Here is a 25,308-nt window from a genome sequence, read left to right on the forward strand (position 1 = left end):
AGTTTGAAATTTTTCAGCTGTCATCAGCCAGTATTTTAGGTGAATATAACAGTGATGGGAATATAAAATAACTGCTTTGGGGTGGATCTGTTTTTGTTTTGTAAATTTAAGGCATTAGTACATTACAGAATTAGAGAGATGGGGGTTGTATATAATTCTTGTGAATACATTTTGGGGTTGAGATTATTTATGAGATAAATTAGTCAAATATACTCAGTAAAATGGAGAAGACAGTGGGAAAGTGGAAAACCGAGTGTTAGAGTAATTGTTTTTGAAACATTTTTGCGTTTGATTTCACTGTATCAGCAGTATTTTAGTTATCAACACCAGTAATAAAGTTAGCTGGGTATGCATTATTTATGCTATGTTGATTAAATTACATGCTTTAAAACAGAATGTACTGTGTATGGATGCAAGTAATAGGTAAAGTTGACAGTGAAGATTTTATAAGAAATTGATGTTGGTGTAAAATATAGAAAAAATAAGGAAATATATGGATGGATATGGCAGTGTGACAGTAGGTAAAGCTGTGCAAAGGAAATAAGATTTTATGAATAAATAGGGATATACATGGAAAACGGGAAGGTGAGTACAGGATATAGAGACAATTGAGAGTGTAAGAAATTCTGGAAGTAGAGAGGAAAATTAAAAGCACGGTTGCAGAATCTGAGAATACCACTTCAAAGGTGGGATGTGATGTAGTGTCTGGCATTAGAGAGATTTGTTTTTGTTTACAGTGATATTCCAGCTGGGTCATGCAAGGCCACTTTCAGTGGTTTACCAAGGAGAAAAGCTCCAAAAATTAACTTTGAAAACACAATGCAATGATACTATCTGAGTAGACAAGTAACGCATGGAATGTTTAAACATCTGAGTAGACAAGTAACACATGGAATGCTTAAGTTGAAAGAGAGAAAAATATTAAGAGAGTAATTTTGAAAGAACCGTTAGAAAAACAGCATAAGAGTAAGAGAAGTTTCATAGCATATTGATAGGGAGAGAAGGAAGGCTTGAGAAATATGGAAGACCAGAGAGAAGGAAGGCTTGAGAAATATGGAAGACCAGAGAAGATTGGAATTAAATATTCACATCATCGTTAGGAGAAGATGAGGTTACTGTGAATAGTGGATTAATGAAAGAATAAAGAAAATAATAGGTTAGTGTGCTTAGCTAGGTGAGGAAGAACAAGAGCTTGGTCCAAGAGTTATGGAGGTAATCTTTTAGATTAGCTGTAAAAGTAATGAAGAATGTTGTTTGCATGATAGATGAAGGAAGGGAGTTAAATAGTCTGGATATGTATGAGGAGTAGAGGGTATTGCCTGAAAAGTGAGTGAAATGATTTTAAAATTTAAATAATTTGAAATTCAAAGTCTTATGGATGTAGTTTGAATGTTGGAATACGTTGGAAACTCGAGACATGTTTTTTATACCAGTACTTCATCAGACTCAACAAAACTGACATCCTGCTTCCTTGTATAACATTCATTAATTGGATATATTTTAGGGGTGTAACAAATTAATGTATTGTTTATGTCATTGATTAAAGTTATATAAGGAAGTAGGCTATGATGTTTTACCGAATCTGATGAAGTTCCAGTCTTTGAAGGCATGAAAGAGCTTAATCAGTAAACCTTTCAGAGATGGCATGTTGGTTGTTTTCAGATGAGAGGATTTTACTGGTTAAGGTATTTGGGGGAAATTCTGTAATAAAAGTATTGAACCCCCTATTCTTTAAGTCCACCTGAACTACTACAGATGAGTTAAACATTTTATCTCTAGGGTAGCACCTCAGGAGTATAGTCCTCTGCTTTAATGCTGCAGTGTATTATCATTATTCAGTCATGGATTCAAAGTATCTTGGATAGAAGATGTAACGTTCTGGTCTTCCTGCCGAACCAATGATACTACTGATATCTAATGTTACTTATTCTAGTTCACATTTTATTTCTGATTTCAGCATACCACTTGGTTGTGGCTGGTCTTCATAACTCTTTTAGAAATGGCTAGAATGATTCCATCTCACATGCCTTGCTAGCTGCTCTCAACCCCTGTGCTACTTAACTGTGTGAATGATGACTAGGTATTATGTTAGATTTGTTAGATCATCATTTGTCAAGATTTAACTTCCTGCTCTGACTCCATATTTCCTTGGGTCCAGGTTGCCAGTAACTTGCATATCTTAGGAAATTCTTTTATTTCAGCAGTGATCCTTTGATTCTCCTTACATTTTACATTAAACAGGCCACTTACCCTCTTTCTTGTTCCCATTTGTATCTGCCATCTACTGTTGTGCTAGGTGTTCACCATCCATCCATGATTGATTAGTTAAAGGATTAGTTAGTGGTATGCCCATTTTCCATGCAGTTTTCAAATACTTGAAGAATGAATTGTATGTGGCCCATTGCTTTGTCCAATTTTTGATAATGGAAATCTTTTAGGACCCCCTTCTGTGAAGGGCTCTGAATCAGCATACTAACCCTGCTTTTGGCCATCATTTTTACACACCCCTCCATCTTATGCATTCTGCTGTATCTCCTGTTATGCTTTCTACTGTGTCTGCCTTTCCCTTTCTTTGCTACCTTTATGAATTTATAAAAAATAAATTATTTCCCTTTTTGAATAAACTTGCTGTTCTTTCCTTATTTTGGATTTTTTTTTGTACTTTTCTGACAGCCTTTCTGTTTTCTTCTGCATTAATCGCTACTTTTCTCTATTCTTCTCTTTCTTTGTCTAATTATATCTTGTAGGCTATATTTTTTTCCTAGTCTTTAATACAGTCATTTTGAGAATCACATTTTTTTTATTTGTGAGTTGAAAAGTTTGCTGCTTTTGTGATGGCAGCCTCTGATCCATGGATTTTTCCCTAACCTTTTTCTTGGGTACTGACCTGTTTCATATGTATGTCTTCTTGAAATGCAGCACCTTATTTTTGACTGCATGAAATCCATAGTGTAGCTTTGACTCTTTATTTGTTAATATTAAAAAAAAAAAAAAAAAATGTCTGCATTTCCTGATACAATTTTTTCATTCTGTGCAAGTCTCCGGTTACTTGCCGAGTGGGAACCCTTTTAGTCCAAACTTTGAGCAGCCACTACCACCTTTACTTTTATTTCTGTTTTGCAGATTTTTTTTGTGCATGGATTTGGTACTGAACAGGTTCACAGTTTCTCAGGATATTGTAACATATTAGTCTTGTTGGATAATTTTCTTTGTGACGTTCCTTCATTTTTCAGTCTTATAAAGTGTAACTCTTCATCCGTGTGAGGTTTGCTTCTGTAATGGTTGTTAGGCTAAATTGCACTGTGTAGCATCCATTGGTTTCCAGGAAGCATCCTGTCTTGTTGTCTGTTAATTTCTGTGTTTAATTGATGACTGTTAACCAGCATGTACAAATGGTTGGAAGCAGTTTTCATTGGAGGCTGATAGAGACAAACTCCATAAAAAGTGTCAGTAATGTGTTAGTGTAATGATACATATGCGAGAGAAAGAAAAGTAAAGAAAATATGTTTGTATGAGCAGTCATCAGTACTTGAATAAGACTGCACAAGATAAAACTTAATTAGTCAAGGTCCAGTAACTGACAGTAAAAGATTCTGCAGGAGCACAGTTAACAGATGATCTTGGGTACTTAAAGGAAAGTACGCAATGCCTAGCACCAGTGGCTGAAATCCAAGATCTTAGATTGCCCCTTCATAAGTAGACTTTAGAACTGATTGCCAGTGAGCTTTCCCATCTAGGGAGTGTCTTCTTACTGAGGTTGCTGCTGTAAAACAATTGTTGGTACCCAGTAGACTGAAGTTTGTTTTCAGCAGTGGATACCACTGTGCCTTCCACACTGCATGCTAAGTGTCATGTTTGTATACTACACTTGAGGCCTGAGGCCATGCGTGGATCTTCTGTCTCTAGCGTAAAGTGGACAGTAGCAGTATTGTTGAGATGAATAACACTGAAAGGATATCAGTTTGGAGGAGTAAAATTAGTCAGCACCACAGTAAATTAGCTTCTCTGAGCACTCTGGTAGATTAACTGTATCTGGCGAATGAAATGTGATGGAAGATGACCAGATGATTGGTTAGAACGCATTAGGATTACTGCTAAGCTTCAGGGTACTGCAGCTGTGGGTTGTCATAGAATTATAATTGTTTAATGGACAAAGATGGTTCACAGACTGAAGGAGGAGGCCTTTGAGAATGGGCTCTGTAAATCAGGAATTTGGGAATGGGGGTGAGTACTGATATTGCTGCATTTTATGAGTATAAAGGAATTTGTGTGAGGAGGGATGAGCAGCAATACAGTTACTGTGATTGTGCCTTCTTTAATCTCAGAAATGTAAGCAAAGGAGGACAAGTAAGGAGACTCATTCTTAGGAAGTGGATAGATGGGTATTCAGAACTTAGTGCTTCAGAGAATGAGTGGTGGGCAAGTGTGGTGCTGCACAACTTGGATGAAGAGAATGAAATGGATAGTAAATCTCAATGTTGGAGTAATGGGACAGGTACCTGTATGACCAGTAATTAGTAGCACATTTGCATAATCCCAAACTCAGAGACCTGTTTTTTGATGGTATTTTCACAATTATCTTCTATACTTCATCTTTGATTTAAATTTTATATCTATATATATTATAGCTGCATTTTAGATTTTTGTAAGATTGATAAAAGATGGCATTAGACAAACACATGACCTAAATGTATAGACATTTTTTTCCATAGTATTTATTTTTCTCTGTGTTTTTTTTTTTTTTTTTTTTATAGAGGTTCCGGTTTTGCGGAGACCTTGATTGCCCAGACTGGGTTCTGGCTGAAATCAGCACATTGGCAAAAATAGTAAGTATACTTGTGATGAGGTTCTGTTCCCAAATGTTACACAACTAGTTATTCTTGAACATATGTTTTTTTTTTTTTGTTTTTTAACTGTTTCAACTTTAATCTTGTATGACACAAACCAGTATATGTAAATGAGTTATGTACTCATTGTAACTCTAGATCCATGATGTCCTATTTTCGTTTGGCTCAGCATTTGGGTTATCGGATCTGACCACAGTGCCTTTAGAAGATGTGGATTCAGGGCTCTGACTCCTCCCCTACCCATAATCCCAGTCTTCCTCCAAGTACCTCGGATCGAGTTTGCCTACATGGAAGCCAAGAAAGTCTTTTACTACTTCATACTTATAACATTCTAATTATATATCAGGATGTAGCCTGGAGAAGACAACCAGCTTATATTGTGTATAGACAAGGTCACTAGTTAGTCCTTTCAATCAAAGTGGAGCACCAGGTGAAAATAATTGGAAGGGGGAAGGAGGAAGGAATGTTGAATTAGATGAAAAGAATACAACATGGATCCATTGTTATGGTGAGTATATAACTTTTGTATCTGATGCCGTTTTTTTTTTCATCTTATTCAACCTTTGTACAGATTCCCAAGCTGCCACAAGCCTGGAAGGTATCAAGGAAAGATATACCTGAGGATGATGTCACCAAAAGATGTACAGGATCATCCAATTTGTAATTTAGAAATGAATGTGCGAACTGTGGACCAAGTTGCTGCAGTACAGATTCATCTGTAAGGATTCAGTGCATAAAAGCACTAGAAGCAACCAAATACCCTGTTGAGTGAGCTTTTGGCTTTTTTGGTCAAAGAGAGTCCCAGTGTTTTTGTATACAAAGGCTATGTAGTCTGGCAGCCACCTTGACAGTGTGACTTTAGAAACACTTTGGCCTATCTTGGCCTTAGAAAAGATTAGAAACAGCCGATCAGATGTTAAGAATACTGCAACAGGGAAATGGAAGGACATAGTATGCTTGTGTAAAATCTTACCACAACAGTAGATGTCCTTCTTTTCACTGTTGCAGTATTCCCTCGCTCCCTCCTCCCTCCTCCCCTGGTCTTTTGTCCCTCTGGATGTGTATGTTTTTCTCTGGTATCCTAGGGCTGGCATTCCTGCTGGAGCTCTCAGTCCTGAGGATTATACGTCCGGACATCACCTTTACTCCTTGTGCAGGGAGCATATGTGTGATGTACAGTATATTGCTAACAACCTTAATGCTTTTGTATACTGGCCAGATGTTAGGCCCCTTTTCCCACCTCTGTTGTATTGGTAGCTACATCTTGACTTGCTACACTATAGCATATCAACACTTTATCCAAACCATAATCCTTGAGCATGACACATTAATAGCTTTTCTGCTTTGTGAATATTGTCAGGATTTGTATACCTATGGCATTAATTATGTTTTTTTTTCCATAGGGAAATGGTCTTTCATTTTTAATAGTGGGATTACATCTGAGTTTTTACCATGTGTTATATACATAGGTCTGATTAATGTTTGTTTATGATATCACATTTGGGATGGATATAGGATTTATTCTCAAAGAAACCCTATCCTTATGGAAAACCAGATAAGGAATGAACTTTATCAGAGGAAAGGGGGAAGGCATACAGAACACTCTGAGGACAGGGGGAAGGCATACAGAACACTCCGAGGAAAGGGGGAAGGCATACAGAACACCCAGGGGACAATCAAGTCATATCTTGGTGACTGACTCTATAGAGAGATCATGGCAAAGTAACTGCTGTACTTGTAGTATAGATACAAAGCAAAGAGGTTGCAGCATGGTTGACCCCAGTGGTTGAAGTTTTATTTTGCCACTTCTTGATTGAGGGACCACTCATGAGGTAGTAAGATGGATCTGCTCAATTTGTCCACTAACACTTTAGAAGTGCACGGGATATGCATTGCTATGAGTGCACGGGATATGCATTGCTATGAGGAAGTGATGGGAAGACATCACCCATTGCCACACTGTCATGGCCTCTCGGCAAAGAGGATATGAATGGGTTACTCCCTGGTTGTAGATGTACTGTACTACAGACATGTTGTCCAGCTGGATGGATATCACACCCCTGGGGAGAGAGTCTTGGGAAGCCTGCAATGCTAGGAGAACTGCCCTCATGTCCAAGACATTGATATGGAGTCATTTCTGTGTTTGACCATTAACATTGAACAGTTTTCCTTTTGAAAAGCCCCACTCCCACTTCAGGAGAGAAGCATATGTGGCTACTGTGGCCATGGGGGTTGGGGAGAAAAGGGCCAACCTTCTAGAAAAGCTGTGGATGTCAACTACCATGTGACAGGAGAGTTGAACAGGAGCATAAGCTGACTCTGTGTGTGAAGAGGATGGAGGAATTGAGACCACTGAACAGAAGGGGTGCATTGAAGACCTCTCGTGTAATATCTAGCTAGGTGAACTAATATTATCGTTGAAGCCATCAGTCCTAGCAGTTTTAAGATGATTCTTATAAATGGTGGGGGGTGCTGAAGAACTTGTAAGGCTGTCTGACGTACAGGTACAATCCTGGACTCTAGGAGAGTAACTATCTGGTTGCTCATGTTCAAGTGGCATCGGATGAACTATGTTTGTTGTGTGGGTGTCAAATTGCTTTTGGAGTGGTTGACTGTGATCCCCAAATATTGAAGTAGCTTGAGCAAGAAGTCCCTGTGCTGGAGTAATAGATCTCTGGTTGGTGCAGTGAGAAGCCAATTGTCCAAATAAGATAACACCTGGAACCCTAGCAGTCTGCAATACACGACAACTGTTGGCATGCATTTGGTGATGGTGAGACCAAAGGACACTCTGAATTGGTAGTGATAGTCTCCAAGCCAGAAACACAGAAATCTCCATTAGTGGCTTGAAATCTTGTTCTGGTAGTTGACATCCTGGAAAGTTATACGGCAAATCCAGTCATGCTTCCACAAAAGAGGTAGAATCGACTGAACTGTGACCATCCAGAGCTTTGTCTGTTTCTCAAACTGATTGAGATGACAGAGGACCAAAATGGTCTGGTCCTCATGTCTTTTTTTTCTCAACTAAAAAGAGCCTGGAATAAATTCTGGATTCTAACTGGTCTTGTGGAACTTGTTGGCTGACTATTTTTTTCTAATACTTTAAGACTTCTGCTGTTGTTGATTCCATCTGATGAGGTGGTGCTGGGGAAATCCTTCTTTTCTTTAAGGGAGGTGAAGTAAAGGGACTTGTGTAGCTGTAAATAATATTGGAGGTTGTTGTTGTGTCTTTCGACTTATCCCGGTTAGGGGTCGCTACAGCGGAACTCCGGTCCGCTAATGTTTGGTAGTGGATTTTTACGTGCCGAGTTACCAGCCCTGATGCGCAACCTTCAACGAAGGCACGCCTATTCATGCATGCCTCCACACAGAAGACAGTCTAGCTGAGAATCGAACGGGACAACGTCTTGCTGTGAGGTGACAACGTTACCGCAGCACCACTACTGGGTAAATAATATTGGAGGTAAAATAAGAAAAAGATCAGACTGCTGAAAAAGGGACAGAGAAGAAAAAAATGTAGTTTACGTAATTTGCTTAACTCTGTCAATCACTGCCCTTGAAAACACAACCTTCTTGATCAGGCAGCCAAATGAGATCTGGGATATTTGGTGGAAGAGAGGGATTATGGGTGGGGGAGGAGTCAGAACCATGGATCCACTGCTTCTAAAGGTGCTGAGGTCAGACCCGATAACCCAAAGATTGAATTGGACGAAAAAAGACCACATCAAATCAATAGTGTTTATTCTTTATTTCACATGCTGTTTATTTTCATAGAGTATCAGTTAAAATGGCATTTCAGTACTGCTGAAGGATGTGTATTTCTTTTTATTTAACTAGTTTTAGGTCTGTAAGAGCACTTGGCAATGTGCATGTTTCCAGGAGTAGCTTTAAACCTGAGAATGTTTGGGGAAATAATGAAGGTATAGATCCAAAGGAGAACTCTGGGCAGCCATGAATTTACAGTAGAAATTTGGAGGTGAAACAGTAAGATGTCTCTTTGTGTCATGGGAGTGTTTAGTTAAGTTATTATTCTGTGTTACTCCGGTCATGGAAACAAGATGTGCTAGTTTTGCCAACGAATAGGATATAGATCATTTTCTACAATCCTCATACAGACCAGTGAACATATTTAATCATAATAAGTTATTTATAGTAATGTCTGCTACAGCTGTGAGACTCATTAAAAATATGCTAGAGTTGGGAATATATTAAATCAGCGAACGCTTAAAAAAGTGAACGCTGATTTATCGGCCCCATGAAAGCGAAAGCTTACAATCCCGAACACTTGGAACAGCGAATCCCCCCCAGGGTAAACAAAATCACTGTTCCACAAAAAAAAAAAAATAAATGAATAAAAACTTCTAAACATAAAGTAGGGGGGCTTCGCCCCCCCTACATAAATATACCAACTCCGAAAGCGCACTATAGTGAGGAAAATGGCAAAGTAACAGAGGCGGCCAAGTGATTTCTTTCCCAGGGAAAAAAATCGCTTCTATGCCATTTCGCTATTTTGCTGTTTCGTGCTTTCAAGTTCTATCAAGACGCATTTGAAGAATTGCGTCTTTGATTATATAATAGGAACCCCTAGAGTTAAATGATCAGTATGGGTTTCTCTGGGGGATATTTGATAGCATATTGAAGACAGTGTTGCTGATGAGGGCTGCATGTCAGTATAATGTCAAGTTAGTAGGTTTGGATGCAAAGGGTGTTTTATCCAGTCTGATTAGTGTTTTAAATGCTTTAGCTTTTTCAGTGTGTTTACCTGATTGTGGCAATAAACTCTTACTCAACACATTGGATGAAACTTTTGCTGCACATCCTACAGGGATGTCACCTATCCCCAGTTTTATTCTTGCTATACTTAGAGCCAGTAGTTTAAGTGGTACAGGTATGCTTTATAAGGGGATACAAGATAGGGAGACAAGAGGTGAAAATGCCCCTTTTTGCTAATGATTTGTTGATTATACTTGACAGGGCACAAATAGGACTTGAATGTTCTCTTTTCAGATCTAAAGAGGTCTGATACTTTGTCAGATCAGTAAAACTAAGACTTCAGCCATGGCAGTAAATTATGCACCAAATCAATGGCTGAAACAAAAGTCTGGGTTCCTGTGGGAAGTTTACCAATAATTGGATATTGGGGAGTTTGGTTGGGGTAAGTCAGTACATTATTGGGTGACTAAAACTTATGAAGAGGTTGAAATGTGAATCTAAGATAGAAAATGGTAGGTGTGGAATTAGACCATTTTTTTGCCTGCCTCTGCTAATTTAAATGTACTAGTCATTCCTTTGAACAAAACAAAAACAAGCAGGTGACGGCCGTGCAAAACAAAAAACAAGCAGGCGACAGTCATTCCTAGCAGATGCTCCAAGCCAGTTCTTGAAGTCTTGTTACAAATATAAGAGATTTTATTTAGGATGTGGAAAGCCCGGTGCATCCTAAGAGAAACTGGTAGTTGGAAAAGAACGATTGAGACTGGGAGTTCTGCACAACTATCTGTACCATGACACAGTTTAAATGAAAATGTTATACTTTTATTTCATTTGTTAATGGGGTTAGAATGCTGATAAATTTAGGCCTCAAGTTCAACTCCAATAGATCCCAAACAATGTAAAAGAAGAACACAGTTCTGATACACAGATTATAAACAGCAGCTGATACAAAATGAAACACCGTTACAATGCAGAAGCATGGATTACAGAAAAAAAGCAAAATGCATGATGTAGAATACAAACAAAAGTCTGAAGAGGAAAGAACAAATGAACATATTATTTACAGTATATGAGAGGGAAGTATTAAGGGGAGATAATGAGACAATAACATTTATTTAATAGGATAGGAGTGGTGAGGCAGGGCAAAAGAATGGAACTGACCCAAACACGGGCTAATTAGTCATAATCATCACAGGAATTCAGCTGTAGCATTTGTAGAATAAATCTTGCTAGTTTAAGGGATAGTGCAAAGTAGAGTTTGAGAGTGTTTCTTTTGATCATCTTATGAGAGAGCAGAGTTCCCTTGTCTGCTAAATCAAATCATACAGACATTAAAACAGCAGTGTAATGACAGGGAATTCTGGCTGTTTATTTGTTCGCTATGTTAGTACTGGTATCGCTGGATAAGTAAATCAGAGGCGTTTAAACGCGAGAAAGAGGTTAATGTACTAAGTGCAGTAGAGATTTAGTAATGTATGAGGAGAGAGAGAGAGACTGCATTAACATACAGTGAGCAGCTGAAATTCACTGAGGAATGGGTTATTTAGACGTTCAGCTGAAGTTTCGTTGAGTTTATTGAGGCTAGAGATGATAAACCAAAGAAATTTGTAAACAAGTTGTTTAGGGAACTGAAAAAAAGAATAGCAAGGTAGTGGACAAAACAAAAAGGGGTCAAAGTCATAGAAGCAAACATTGCCATTAAAAGTTTGGGTTATTTTATGCCAGTTGCCAAAAATATAACACTAAATCCAAGAAATGTTGAATATTTACTTGAAGGTGCTTATACAAGTTTGTAATAATCCAGCAGGGATGGAAAATATGTACTTTAGTAGTGATTGGCTCCAAGCCGGAAACCGAGCTAACCTGCTTTATTAACATCTAACATGTTGGAGCTGTGATGCAGTCTTATGGGACAAGGTATTGTGTATATTTTAGTCCTGCTGGAGGCTCAGTATTTATTTATTATTTTATTTATTTACATTTTGTTTACTGGGAAATTCCAACTGGACACGGGTCCTTTTTCATACCAATATCTAGCTAGATGCTAGGAATAAAGGTAGGCTGTATATACAGATAGTACTAAGCTCAAATGGATACTGTTCTAAACTCATAAACCTAAATATTATATACAAATATTGCACTAAAGCAGATTCTCCACATTAAGGTGGAACAAGCTGGAGGGCTAATGGGATGGAAGGGGAAGATAGAGGAGTAAGAGAGGAGACTGAGTGAGTAGTATTCGTGATAGTGAGAGGAAGCTAGTTGTAAATCAGTTGGATATGTACTTGGAGTTGAGATGAAGTGATGTTTTAACAGGTCTGAGAGATTGAGTGAGGAGAGAAGGGGAGGGTAATGGGTGAGCCAGAGCCTGCAGAGAAAGGAATGCAATGATCAGACGGTGTGAGGCAGGGTGGCTAGGGGAGGTGAGAGGAAGGGGAGGTAAAAAAGAGGGTTACTAGTCGGGATTGGTGATATAATACACTACATATAAGCTTTAGTTGTAAGCATTATTGGGAAAACTTGATTGATACAACTGTGATGATTACTTAGTCAATCAAGCTTCTATGATGTGACAAGTTGATGAAAAAATGAACAAGAATAAGTAAATTTAATGACTGCTGCTCATAATGGCAGTAAATGAAAAGTGGAAATCGAAAATTAAACCAACATTTGGTGAAGTTATAACAATTTTGATTTGATTAAGGAGAGTGAAAATTGAATTGTAAAGAAATTTTACGGCATAAGTCTGTATTCAGATGGTGGACATGGGGTGTGTGTGTGTATGTATGTGTATATATATATATATATATATATATGTATATATATATATATATATATATATATGTGTATATATATATATATATATATATATATATATATGTACATGTGTGTGTGTATATAAAATATAATCACTAGATTCAAAATTTGGCACAAAGCCAATTTCAGCATACATTGCAATTTATATTTGCCTTTTTTAAGTTGCTATCATTTTAGTGACAAATCTCTTTTGAGATTTAAAAAAACAGTAGCACACGGGTATAACCACCTAAAACTCGAAGTATCAAGTGAAAAGGTTGACAAATTTATTTTTAGTGGGTTTTTACCCCTGAATGCCTACTGGCATCGCCCTCCTCCAGATCAGTCAACTCATTCATTCTTCACCACTTGGGAGAGGGTTGACCATGCACGGATAACATTTAAGCATCCATTAGGGGTGATTTTGAAGCTTTTTCTTGGTGATTGTTTGTCCCGTTCATGTGGTCGATTTATGAGGGCAGGGGGGCATGCCATGGGATAACTGCACTGGTCATCTCTTATTTGGTAAGAAGCATTGCCAGCAAGTAGCCATGACCTCCCATCCTCAAGTACTGGGTAGTGGTTTCCCCAGTTTGAACCAGGGATTTCACACCCACCAATGTTCTCCCCAGGCACCTGCCCTTCAGCCCTCATTATGCGAGAGGCAAGTGTGCCATGCCCCTTCACTCCTCTCCCTCACTTCCTGGGTCCTCCAGAGTTGAGGACGCTAATCGAGCACTGGTCACCTGGCTAAGTTTCTGGGTTCCATTCCTCTGCACCGCTGAACCAGGCTGCTAGGCACTGACTAATTAAGTTATTGTCTTCTGAAACTATCTAATATTTATGTACTGCATTTGTTACTGAGATAATCTGACTGGGCAAAACTACTCCTTTTTAAGTGGATGCCAAGGGAGAAAAGCTCCTGAAATATTACATCACATAAAGAGTATAGTAAAGAGTGCTATACAAGTAATTAACAAATATTCAAACTTTAAACAAAGTATCATTAATGCAGGACAAAGCACTTCAAGCACCCAGGAAGTATTCAGCTGTAGAGTTAAAACCAGAACGTAGTGCCACACTGAAAGAAAAATGAAGTAAAGCACTTTTCGTCTGGTGCAATGACCAAACTTCTTCAGACAAATAACAGCAGGCACAAAGGCAGTTCATACATACATATATATATATATATATATATATATATATATATATATATATATATAATTTTACACATACACACACACCAGAACACACTTCTATCCGCCCCCTAATTAAACAATTATCCCATTAATTCTATACATAAAATGCAATTTGGAAAATCAGTTTAAAGATCATTCTTTGAAACCTTTTAATTCATACTAATATTAAAAACAATACCAGATCTACTATCCTAATCGTGGTAACTATTAGAAAACATGAAACAAAATACCTAATTTACTAGGAACTTAAACAAAAATCAAAATTCAACTACTCTGAAGTGTATTTAAATTCAGATCTTATATTGTTCAAAACCTACACTACTGTAAAGGTTGCCACCTAGTGAAAGTTAAACCACTTGCATACTAAATTAACCATGATTATCAAACTGGTATAAAGTCAACAATTGTAAACGGGGAAAAAAGAGAACATATATAAATAAATATATGTCATCTATTCAGGCTTTTCAATTGCATTAAACATTGAATGGATGACATATTTGTTTATATATGTTCTTTTTTGATTTTTGTAAGTTCCTAGTAAATTAGGTATTTTGTTTCATGTTTTCTAACTAATAGTTACCACAATTATGGTAGTAGATTTGGTGTGTTTTCCTGCATGTTTTGTTGTTTGTCATTAATTTAATAACAGCATCATGTGAAGAGCCATGAAACATACTTGGAAATGAACTTGGTTGACGGAGAGACAAAGAAGAAACAGAGGATTAGTATTAAGGGGTGAGACGGAATGTTTTAGGATAGGCATAAGTAAGAAGAGGGAGAGGAAGAGGACAAGTAGGAGATTTTGAATCAATAACTGGGGATATAATGACTGGAAAAAATAGTGCTTTGGAAGGAAGAGGAGAAATTGAGGGACAGGACATTTACCCTCCGGTAGTTGTGCATGTACAGAGCCAGATATGTTTTAGGTAGTCTCTTGTTTGTGCCTTAAATGAGCTTGTGTTTCTTATGTTTCTTAAGAGTGAGAAGCAGGGAGTTCCAAATTTTAGCCAGGAAAGAAGAGTACAGAGAGTCACCAGCTGAGTTGTTAGCTTTTGTGACGGTTAATATGTTTTGTCAATGGATGTAAGCTGTGTGTTTGGGTTATAAAGATGGAGAATGTTTTTTTTTTTTTTTCAAACAAAGGCATTTGGATAATAGATGGAAGGTCTGGGATATGACCAGTTAAGAAAGTGTAAGGTAATGTCTTTGTGCTAACTTAAGGCCAGACAGCAGCATAAAGTAGTGTAGGGTTGAGAAGGGAATGAGCAATACTTTTTCTGGCATTATCTGTGAGGTATTGCTTGTCTGTATAGAGTGCACCTAACTTTTGTGGGTGTTTTTTATTGCTTGTTTTAGATAATCAGATTTTTAAGCTTTTATTAATGGTGACTCATAGAAACTTAGTTTGACTTATTAGTTCTATATTGATGTTAGAGGAATTGATTTTGAAATTTATTTTTGTAGTCCTCTGAATGCTTTGGGGCAAATAGTATCAGTTTGTTTTTTAGGGTTAATTAACAGCTCAGCCAAGCCTCTGTGGTGGGGAAAGATTGTTGGATGAGTTGTTTTAATTTATCTATGCGTTTAGCAGAACAGATGATTGTTGAGTTGTCTGTTTTCTGTATAATAGTGGCTTGTTTAGAAGCTAAGTGGATATCATTAATGAGTATATTGAACAACATGTGCCTAAAATGGATCCTTGAGAGACGCCCACTATAATGGAAAGAGGAGATGTCATTTTGCAGTTTTACTGCATGTTGCCTGCTGGAGAACTAAGATAGTGAAGTTTCACGTACTCCAACAAGGCAAGCTAGTTTCTGAAGCATTTTTTTTTGTGGGAATACCATGTTGAAAGCTATGAGTAAAACTAGGAAAAGTGCTGAGTCCCCAGAGTTCTGATACTGGTTAGCAAATATTATAAAATTAAAGAGAGATGTAGATGCACTATGAAAAGGATGGAAACCATCCATTGTAGGGGAAAGGGGGGCTGTTGTAAGTGAGAAAGCTGAGAAGTTAAGACTGGATACATTTCTTCAGTATTTTTGAGTGAAGACTGTGGTTGTAGGCCTGAAGTTTAACGGCTCTCCTTTCTTCTCCTTTATGGAGAAGAAGAGTGTAGCATCTTTTTCCATATGGTTGTGACATAGTTTTCAGTGACGGAGCAGTTGATTAGGATAAAGCTAGGAAAAAGGAGGGCATCAGCAGCAGTTTTTAAGTGCACATGGTATGTTATCAGGACCAGGGTGGTAGGTTTCAAGGTTAGCAATAGTTGACTGTGTAAATTAAGACTGGTTTGAGTGCAGTTGTTTTGGGGGCTAGCAAGGGAGGAGAGGAACTTGTGCCTGCCTGTGCAGAGGGTTTAATAAAAGAGGTTACATTTTGGATGCAGTGGGTATTGAATTCACTGACTATGCTGTAAGTTTGGTTAGATGAAGTCGGTGTAGGTTGTGTTTGGTACACTGGTTTTAACAGTGGGTTAATTGTGGCCTAAAAGCTTTTGGGCTGTTATAATTTTGCTGCCTGTGTATTAATATAGTAGTTTTATCAGTTTTGATTTTATTTTTAGTGGAATTTTTGAGACATTTATAGTATGTCCCATAATCCTCTTTTACAACAGGTTTCGAGGAATCACACAGTGCAAACTTTAGGTTGCCTATGTTTTTCTTGTTGTTTTTTTTCCAGTAGGATTATATTTAGGCATTTGAGAGAATCCAATGCAAGGTAGAGGCTGTTTTTTTTTTTGTTGTTGTTCATTGTAGGAGATGAAATAAGCTAAGTGAAACCATATAAATTAATGACATTAACAGGACATAGTTTGCCAGTCAATATTCAGGTCTACTAAAATAGTTGTCTTAAGTGAGATGTTGCTTCAGGCCCAAGAGAGAAGTCCTTCAGCAGTAACTATGTTATTTCCTGGGGGAAAGTAAGTTCCTATAATGCTAAGGTTTTTATGAGCTTTTAATTGCAAGGATGGTATGTATGACTGTTTTGTCATTGTAGAGTTGGGGTGGGCTTGTATTGAGACCTAGAGAAGTTTAAAGTATTCTTGAAGATAATGGCCAGCCATAGCCTTTTTTATGGGTTCTGTCAAGTCTTAAGGTTTTATATCCCCACAGTAAAATTTCTTTATTCTATATTTCTTGTTTAAGCCAAATTTCTGTGGCTACCAATATATTTATGGGATGGTAGGCTTCTCAGGTATGCACATCAGTAAGTTTGTTTCTTATACTTCAAAGGTTAGCTATGTGTAGATGGAGACTGTATAACTTTGAAAGACGATTGTTTTTGTGATGTGGCAGACCTGCTATTCTGTTGAGTTGCTGTATCACCTGGGTTAGGATTGATGTCCTCACACATTCTGAAGTGAAAAGACTGCAGGGAATATGTATAGGGGTGTTTGAAACTCCTCTGTAGGATGGCTTGTTGATTATGTTGTGTGGGTGTAATACTTTTATTTTAAAAGAGGTGGATAGTAGCAGAGAAGAGACCAAGGGCTGTTAATAGTTCAAGATGTGTAGTGTGTGGGAGATGACTGGGGTGGGTATGGAGAGTTGTGTAGAGAGGTGAGTGTTGATGAGATGTTAGGAAGGCAGGAGTTCTAAGGGATGATAATAATACAATTATGTGGAATAGTAGTATTGTAGATGTGGAATAATTAAGAAGTAAAACTGAAGCAGATGAGAGTGGGAGTGAATGTGAAGAATAAAAAAATATATATGTTTAAACTATAGAGTAATTAGAAGGGGGTAAAGTGAAGGTAAGAGGAAAAATTAATTGTTAAAACTAGGGAGTAGATTGAGGGTAGTGCTGGAAGGATAAAGTTGGGTAGGTATGTAACAGAAAAAGTAGGAGAGGCTTTTGGAATGCAGTGGGAAGGGAGCATAGCACTCAATAGCTCTCACACCAGAGGAGGTAGGGCAACAACTCCCAGATCTGCAGATGGTAGTTGCTGTGAGTATTCTCACAGTGAAGAAAACAGAAGCTGTGATTTATCACACAGGTAACTGCAACACACGTTTCTTCTGCCTTTAAAATGTATTTAAAATAAAAAAAGATACTGCTTTACAAAACTGCTTAGAACAGAGTAGATCTGTATCTCTGCAGCTTGAGGAGGTTGCTTCTCAGTGCCAGTGCTGCAGTTTATATTGTAAAGCTACATTATTATCTTCATTTATTGGGTGGGGAGCATGGATGCTCACAGGGGATTTAGAAGGAATTAAAAGGTTAGAAATTCTGGAAGTAAGCATGCAAGACTCTGCACTACAGAGCAAACCTGTATGCTTGATGTTTTACAATTACTTGGTGCAAGGCACTTATTCCAGAACTGTTTTCCCACAGAAACATTTTTTCTCACATATGGTATTCGTATGCACTGCATCCGTTAAAGTACATGTTCAGCTAGAATATGGGAGGTGTCTGGAGTAAAAGTATTCCACCTTCCTTTCAGTTGTGTATGACTGGTCTCGCTTATAGTGGGGAGAGAACTAGTGTGAACCGATAACGAGAACCAGAACTGTGCACTGGTCAGCTAAGATATGCTAGGTGTGTGGGCTTACATGATTTCACCTTCTTTCAGCTCTGCACGATAGGTCTCATTTATAGCAGGGAGAGAGCTAGTGTGGTCAAGCCAATAATAATAACAATGACTGTGCATGGCCTGCTAGGATATGGGAGGTGTGTGGAGTTAAATTACTCCACCTTTCAGCTGTGCACAAAGGTCTCTGTTGTTATAGTAGTGAGAGAGCTAGTGTGCATGGCAAGTCTCACTGTAACAGGGAGAGAGCTAGTGTGAACCAGTAAGAACCACAACTGTGCACTGGTCAGCTCAGATACGAGCGGTGTGTGGAGTTAAATTATTCCACCTTCTTTTCAGCTGTACACAACAGGTTTCATTTATAGTAGTGAGAAAGCTAGTGTGGGCAAGCAGATAACCAGTATGACTGTGAACTTTAAGTGATAGATCCCCAGAGTCCTGCAGGCTGCATTGAACTGTGTAGGTTAGCAGCTGGATGGAAGTGGTGATGCCTCCCATTTGTATAGGCAGTATTTGTTTAATACCAGCCAGACATGTTTAAATAGACAAGAATCATGGAATGAAATCCTGCATGTTTTTTATCTCCATGTTTATGTTGATTTTAAAGTTTGTAAATGTATTTGTGACTAATTTTCTAAATCGTGTGCTGTTTGTTAGAGTGTAAACCTTACCCCCCCATCCAGTAAAACCGTGATTGTGCACCCTCCCATGGATGTCGGTAGATGATGCAACACCCCCAACCCCTTCCCATTACAATGTCAATACAGTCATCTCAGCACTGGTGCGCAATGCTAGATGCCCAGTGGAACATGGTGCATATACCAATGAGGTTTAGAATGATTTTGGCTTTTATAATGAACTTCATTTGATTTAAATCACTGCAGTATTGAGTTTAAATGGCTATTTGGAATGCCATTCCATTCATGCAGCACAGCAATGTACCAGTATGGAATCTACATTTCTATCTCCATCCCAAGAATTTCAGCCAAATACTCTGCCAGAACATTTTGATTTGCAGTTGATCAGAGTAAACAAAACGGGTGGTATTTCTACATGGATCCCAGATAGTTGTATAGTCATTTTATCTGAGTGTCTGTAATTATTCTCCAGTCCAACTTGCCAGTTGGATTTTGAATCTGACCTTGTGTTAGCCACTGTATTTTGATTGCTGAGGGTGTCATGGTATATTTAACTTAATTTATAGATTGACAAGGCCCAGTGCTTTACTAAGATGCTGTGCAATTAGTTTAGGCTTCCTGCACAGGCTGCACATGGGACAGATCTGAACAGACAATGGCACATTTGAAGAGTAAGAAAAAAAGTCACGGTCAGGAGATGCCACTATTTTAGTTTTTATGCATTTTTGGAAAGATATTACAGACCAGCAACAAATTAATGGAAATTGTAAATTGACTTATTTGCAAATCTGTGCTGCAGATCTTTTAATAGTTGCTTGAGAAAACAGTTTGATTATTGAATGCATTGCTTGATTGTCTGTGCTCAGTGTTTTATTTTGCTGTTTCAGTCTTCGGTGAAAATGAAGCTTCTCTGTGCTCAAGTGCTGAAAGACCTTGTGGGTGAAGGAATTGATGTAAGATTATCTTACTTTTTTACTCTTTTTGCTGTTTATTGTTATTATTTCTTTACAGAAAGATGTCTTTCAGTTGCGTTTATCAGCTCCAAAATATTTTTGGGATTTCCACTTTTAACCAAAAAAGTACTTTTTTTCTTGATGCATATGCTTGTTTTTAATTTAACACTTTACTTTGATTGTGTAGTTACCACATCTGTTGTACCCTTCACAGATCCTTAGTTTGCTTAATTTGTCACTGTTGTAGTAGTCCTCATATATACACTCTGCATGACATGCATGATCCTCTGCTGACAAACAACTTTGCATTTCAGTGCTTCATCTACAAATGCAGTACCTGCTACCCTTGGAAGAATAAATTGCCTATATTACATTAAAAAATTGGTGTGCTGGTGATATTACCATAAAATGTCCTCAACTAGATCAGCTCTGTAATAGGGAATGGCTGGCAAAGTTACTGGGCATGCAGTTCTGGAGGCCATTAAGGAGCCTCGCCCAAATTCCCAATTGCTCCAAAGCACTTTATGGTTAAATTACTTGCTCAGCATCACACAGTAGGTAAATGGAAGTGAAAAAATTCAAACCCTGCACCTTTGCCACACAGGAAGAATCTCACTAACAAGTCAGAGCTTTAGTCTTTTGCACTAACTGCTGGAGCAACAGTTTAGCTAAATGCAGAAATCCTATCCAGTCTGCTATTGTAGTGAAGATTGCACCACAGTAATGTGGAACAATGTCTGGATAATGGATGCTGATGATCAGACTGTTCTGGTCATCACACTCCAAATAATGCAGAACATATCAACCACTTTACAGTTGCTGGGGTCTGTAAAAAATGCTGCAAAAGTCAATTATTAACATGCAACATGTTCATATGAGGTTACTAGGCTATTGGCCCTGAGGCCCTTATAAGCCTAGCCAAGAGTTTAGCCCATGTTTAGACAAGTCAGGTACTCTGCTTGACATGGAGAGGGAGTCTATTTCACAGATGGGGGAGTCTCTGGTACACAAATCTGTCCTGGCAACAAGTCCTATTAATATCACAGACCAGGTTGAGGTCATGCATACAGGTTGGAGTGGAGCTTGACTTGTGGATATGCAGCAAGTCCAATCAAGGTGGGGTCTGAGATTGCTTTATATGTCAAGCAGAGGTCACCCCTGAAGAGTCTGTATGAAACTGAGTAGAGGGATGAAACTGAGCAGAGGGATAGGGCTTTTAGCCTATCTGTGTAGAGTAGATGTTTGAGGCCCTAGATCCTCCTGGTGAGGAACCTCTGTGGTCTTTCCAGCTACTGCATGTGCTTTGCAAGGTACATGCTGAAGGGGGTGTTGTACTCAAAAATTAGCCTTATAAGGGAAGAATACAGGGATGTTATAACCTCTTTGTCTCTGGATGAGATACCCTTACTTATGAGATGGGCCATGTAGAAAGCTTTCCGTACAGCGGAAGCAACATGGTGGTTAAAAGTCAGGCTGCTATCAACCTGGGTGCCCAACTCCCTCACTACTGATTGTGTACTTAGGACATTGTTATTAATGTGATAATATGCAGGGATTTCATTCTCCTCAAAGGGGATGATGATGCAATTTTTGGCATTCAGCTTGAGGTCATGTTTCTGGCACCAGTCATTTGTTTGGGTGAGACCCTCTTGAAGGATGTCCACATCACTTGAGGAATTGATGCTTAGACTATTATAGTTCTAGACTGTGTAATAGTGAACTAATTCATTCTTTAGTGCAATGAACAAAGCAAACAGACACAGTAAGTGGTACAGCAACTTTTCTACAGAAACCCACAAGTTATACAGAACAAAAAATCAGAAATATTACTGCATGCAACATATTGTTTTTAGGGGGTGGGGCTGACATGCTTGCAGGACATCTACATCTCATTTTTGACCACTCTGTCTTCTGTGTCATCAAGAAGGGCTGCCCTTTCTGAAATCATTCAGTACAGGTCTGACCTTCTTGAATGTCTAATAATTGTGCAGACCTGCAGAGTCTGCAGATTTAGATCATGGATAAATTGGGCCCTGTGAAGGGTAATGAGTCAAACCCCATCAGCCATACCGGTATCTCATTACTTGGCTATCTCTCCCAAATTACTGTAAACACTGTTCAAACCTGTAAATGTACGTAGTATTTTCTTCTGTACTTTTACAATGATCACAAAGATTTGGATTTCATTCAAAACTTTTATTTCAGATTATACAGAAAAACACTGATTAGCCATGTTAATCACTCTTACATTGAAAATAGACTTGGCATGAGAAACAGCAAACTTCTGTTCCCTTGAAGCTCCCATTTAGTGAAAATATATCTGTCAGCCCATTAAACTGCAACAGATGTGCTAGAATTCAAACTCAAATAGCATATGGTGAGGTGCTAATTAGCATATATGTGAAAGGCACAAGAAGTCAAAACAAATGCTTACCACACTTGCTAACGGACTGGGACAGGTCACTGGACTTAGAATTCCTTTTCAAGAGCAGCCTAGAAGTACTGTCTGGTGACGTAACCTGCAGAGTCGCATAGAAGATAAATGAAGACTGAGGGAGTCAAAAAATGTACTACTGGAAGCAGCTTTTTAACAGCTCATAGCTTTACTTATAGGTTCATAGGTTCATAGGTTTATACTAGGCTATCTGCCCTAAGGCATTTATAAGCCTAGCCCAAATTTTTGTGGCTTACGCCACCCCTTATATGAAAAAATACTGTGCCCATTAGTTTGTTGTGCCTCTGTCCAGCAGTGACACAGAGATGATTCCCGGGGTAAACCTACGAGCTCCCATCCACAGGTCTAGATTTCTCTTGAACAGAGTCAGCGAGGTGCTCTGCCTCACATGGACCGGGATTTTATTCCACAGCATAGGGAGTCTCTGAGTGATAAATCTATCCCTCCAGCACATCCTATTTATGTCCGTGCTAAGGTTTAAGTCGTTTGCTCTAGTGGTTTTGGTGGATTTGGATTTTTTGAGGTGGAGCATGTCCATTAATTCCGGGTTGGACATGGCCTTGTATGTCAGGCACATGTCACCTCTGAGCAGACGGTATGCGACTGAATAGAGCTGGAGTTTCTTCAATCTGGCAGCATATGACAGATTTTGGAGTCCCTTTATCCTTTTGGTGAGGAACTTTTGGGGTCTCTCCAATTGCTGCAGATGTCGGGTGAGATACATCCCGAATGGGGCATTGTACTCGATCATTGGTCTGATAAGTGAAGAGTACAGGGGAACAATGACCTCACTAGATCTGGATGTGAATCCTTCATGATCAGGTGGGCAATGTAGAAGGTCTTTCTAACCACTTTAGCAACGTGAGTGTCAAAAGAAAGGCCACTGTCAACCTGGGTCCCCAGGTCCCTGATAACCTCTTCTGTGCTTAGTGGATTGCCACCTATATGGTAGCTTGGGGTTACCTTGTTTTTCCCGAAGGGTATGACTATACATTTTTGGTGTTTAACTTCAGGCCATGGCTCTGGCACCAGCTATCTGTTTCCGTGAGTCCCTTCTGAAGGATATCCGTGTCCGATGCACTTTCCACTATGGCGCCCAGTTTGCAGTCGTCTGCAAACTTTGTCAGCCAAAGTCCTCCCATGTTGGCCTGTACTTCTGAGAAGTAGATGCCAAACAATAGGGGCCAAGGACCGAGCCCTGTGGGACACCACTTGTGACCGGCTTGGAGTCTGACACAGCGCCAGCAACTCTAACCCTGTGGGTTCTGTCCTTAAGCCAGTTTGCAACCCATCTTGTGACATATGGGTTTACATTTAAGCTGGTAAGTTTTTCTACAATACCCGAGTGGGGTATTGTGTCGAAAGCCTTTGCAAGGTCAAGGTAGGCTGTATGGACTGCCTTTCCTCATCAATGGCCTTGGTGACTGTTTCAAGAAGTCGACCAAGTTCAAAAGGCATGATCTTCCCTTGACAAAGCCAAACTGGGTCGGGTCCAATGTCTGCAAGTCCCCTATATCTTTGTTTATGAGCTCCATTATGATCCTCTCCATAGCTTTGCAGACTAGACTTGTTAAGCTTATGGGGCGGTAATTACCAGGGTCCGTAGAGGCGCTGCCTTTGTGGAGTGGGACCACAGTTGCCGTATGCCACTCCTTGGGCACGTATCCTGTGGTAAGGCTGAGATTAAACAGCTGCCTTATGTGCGGGTTTAATTCCTCATTTAGCTCGTGTAGCACACAGCCGGGGACACCATCCGGTCCCATTGATGCTGTGTTTTTAGCTTTAGAGAGAGCAGCTTTCACCTGCGCATTTGAGATGTCCGGGAGGCTACACTCGGCTGGGATAGTTATCTCTCCTTTAGGGGGGGAGAGGGGAGTTTGCACTGAACCTGTCTGCCAGTATGTTGGCAATGTCTGTGGGTTTAGTGATTTTTGTATCATTTTGGACTAATTCTGAGCATATCTGGGAGTTTCCACCCAGGTTCCTAACATAGCTGAAAAAGGCCTTATGATTGTCCTTTGAATCCATGGCAATTTTTCTCTCAAAATTGGCCTTAGTTGATTTTATGAGTGCACGTATTTTTTTACTAATAATGATCAGGGGTGACTTCCCTTTTATGGATTTTGTTCTATCATGTAATAGCTTTCTCCTCTTATTGTAAAGTTTGTTAATGGCTGGGGTCCACCAGACTGGACGTTTGCCCTTTGTGGAAAGAGTCTTGGTTTTATTTGGGATTGCCTGATCCATGCAGTCCTGGAGGTGTTCATAGAAGGCATTTGTAAGGGCTTCCGCAGCTTGGGTTGTGGTTTCCTCTGGCTCAGGGGGCCTTGAAGGATACCACACCAGTCTTGAGTAGTGTGAAGTTTGCTTTAGAGAAGTTCTTCACTATGGTCTTTTTTGTTTGGGGTGGGGGGATGTGGATTTCCAGTGAGATAAGTTTATGATCAGATCTCACCAATGAGGGATATACTTCCGGTGTGGAGCATTTTGTCCCCATGTTTGTGACAATGAGATCTAGTATATTTTCTCCTCTCATGGGAACAGTGACTAGCTGTTCCATGGCATTTGAATTTATGAACTCCAGGAACCGTTGGGCTAGAAAGTTAGGGCTTGAGTAATGTTCCCAGTCTATATTCGGTAGTTGAAGTCACCCAATATGATGGTGTTTGGAGATACATTTATACCCTCCAGTGACTTCAGGAAGGCTGTGTGGGGTTCCTGAGTTTGAGAGGGTGGCCTGTAGCATGCTACAATTTGTAGAGCAGTTTTGCCTATGGTTAGTTGCACCTGGATGGTTTCCAAGCTTGATGCGTTGCCACCAACCTGGAGGTGTGGGTATCCTTTATGAATATGGATACACCCTCCTTTTGTGGTGTGGTCCGGGTTTTGGGGGCGGAACGCATGATATGAGGTAAAACCTAATAGTGCCAGGGTGCTCTCAGGAGCCTTGAACCAGGTTTCAGTTACAGCACAGACATCGATGTTCTCCATACTGAGAAGGGCCTTGAGTGCGTGCATTTTGAGATTTAGACTTCTGGCATTGAGCAGCATTACCCTCAGTTTCTTCCCATTTTTGTTTTCTAGGGTGGTAGGTTTAGAATTTGAGCCTTGCCTAAAAAAGGCACTATGGGGGTGGCAAGAGCCTTAGCCAATATCCGAAATCCCAGGGGTGA

General features: G+C 39.3%; 1 protein-coding gene across 1 annotated transcript in view; it reads left to right on the forward strand.

The window, feature by feature from the left end:
• COMMD4 (COMM domain containing 4) overlaps nucleotides 1-25,308 on the forward strand; it is a 335,308-nt gene that overhangs the window by 12,087 nt on the left and 297,913 nt on the right. Inside the window, exons 2-3 of the mRNA XM_044077180.1 lie at nucleotides 4,755-4,826; nucleotides 19,615-19,680. Of these exons, the coding sequence (XP_043933115.1) occupies nucleotides 4,755-4,826; nucleotides 19,615-19,680 (138 nt within the window). The remainder of the gene's footprint in view (nucleotides 1-4,754; nucleotides 4,827-19,614; nucleotides 19,681-25,308) is intronic.

Source organism: Protopterus annectens, chromosome 7.part0, assembly GCF_019279795.1.
Source record: "Protopterus annectens isolate FY-2018-M chromosome 7.part0, PAN1.0, whole genome shotgun sequence".
Lineage (NCBI taxonomy): Eukaryota > Metazoa > Chordata > Ceratodontiformes > Protopteridae > Protopterus > Protopterus annectens.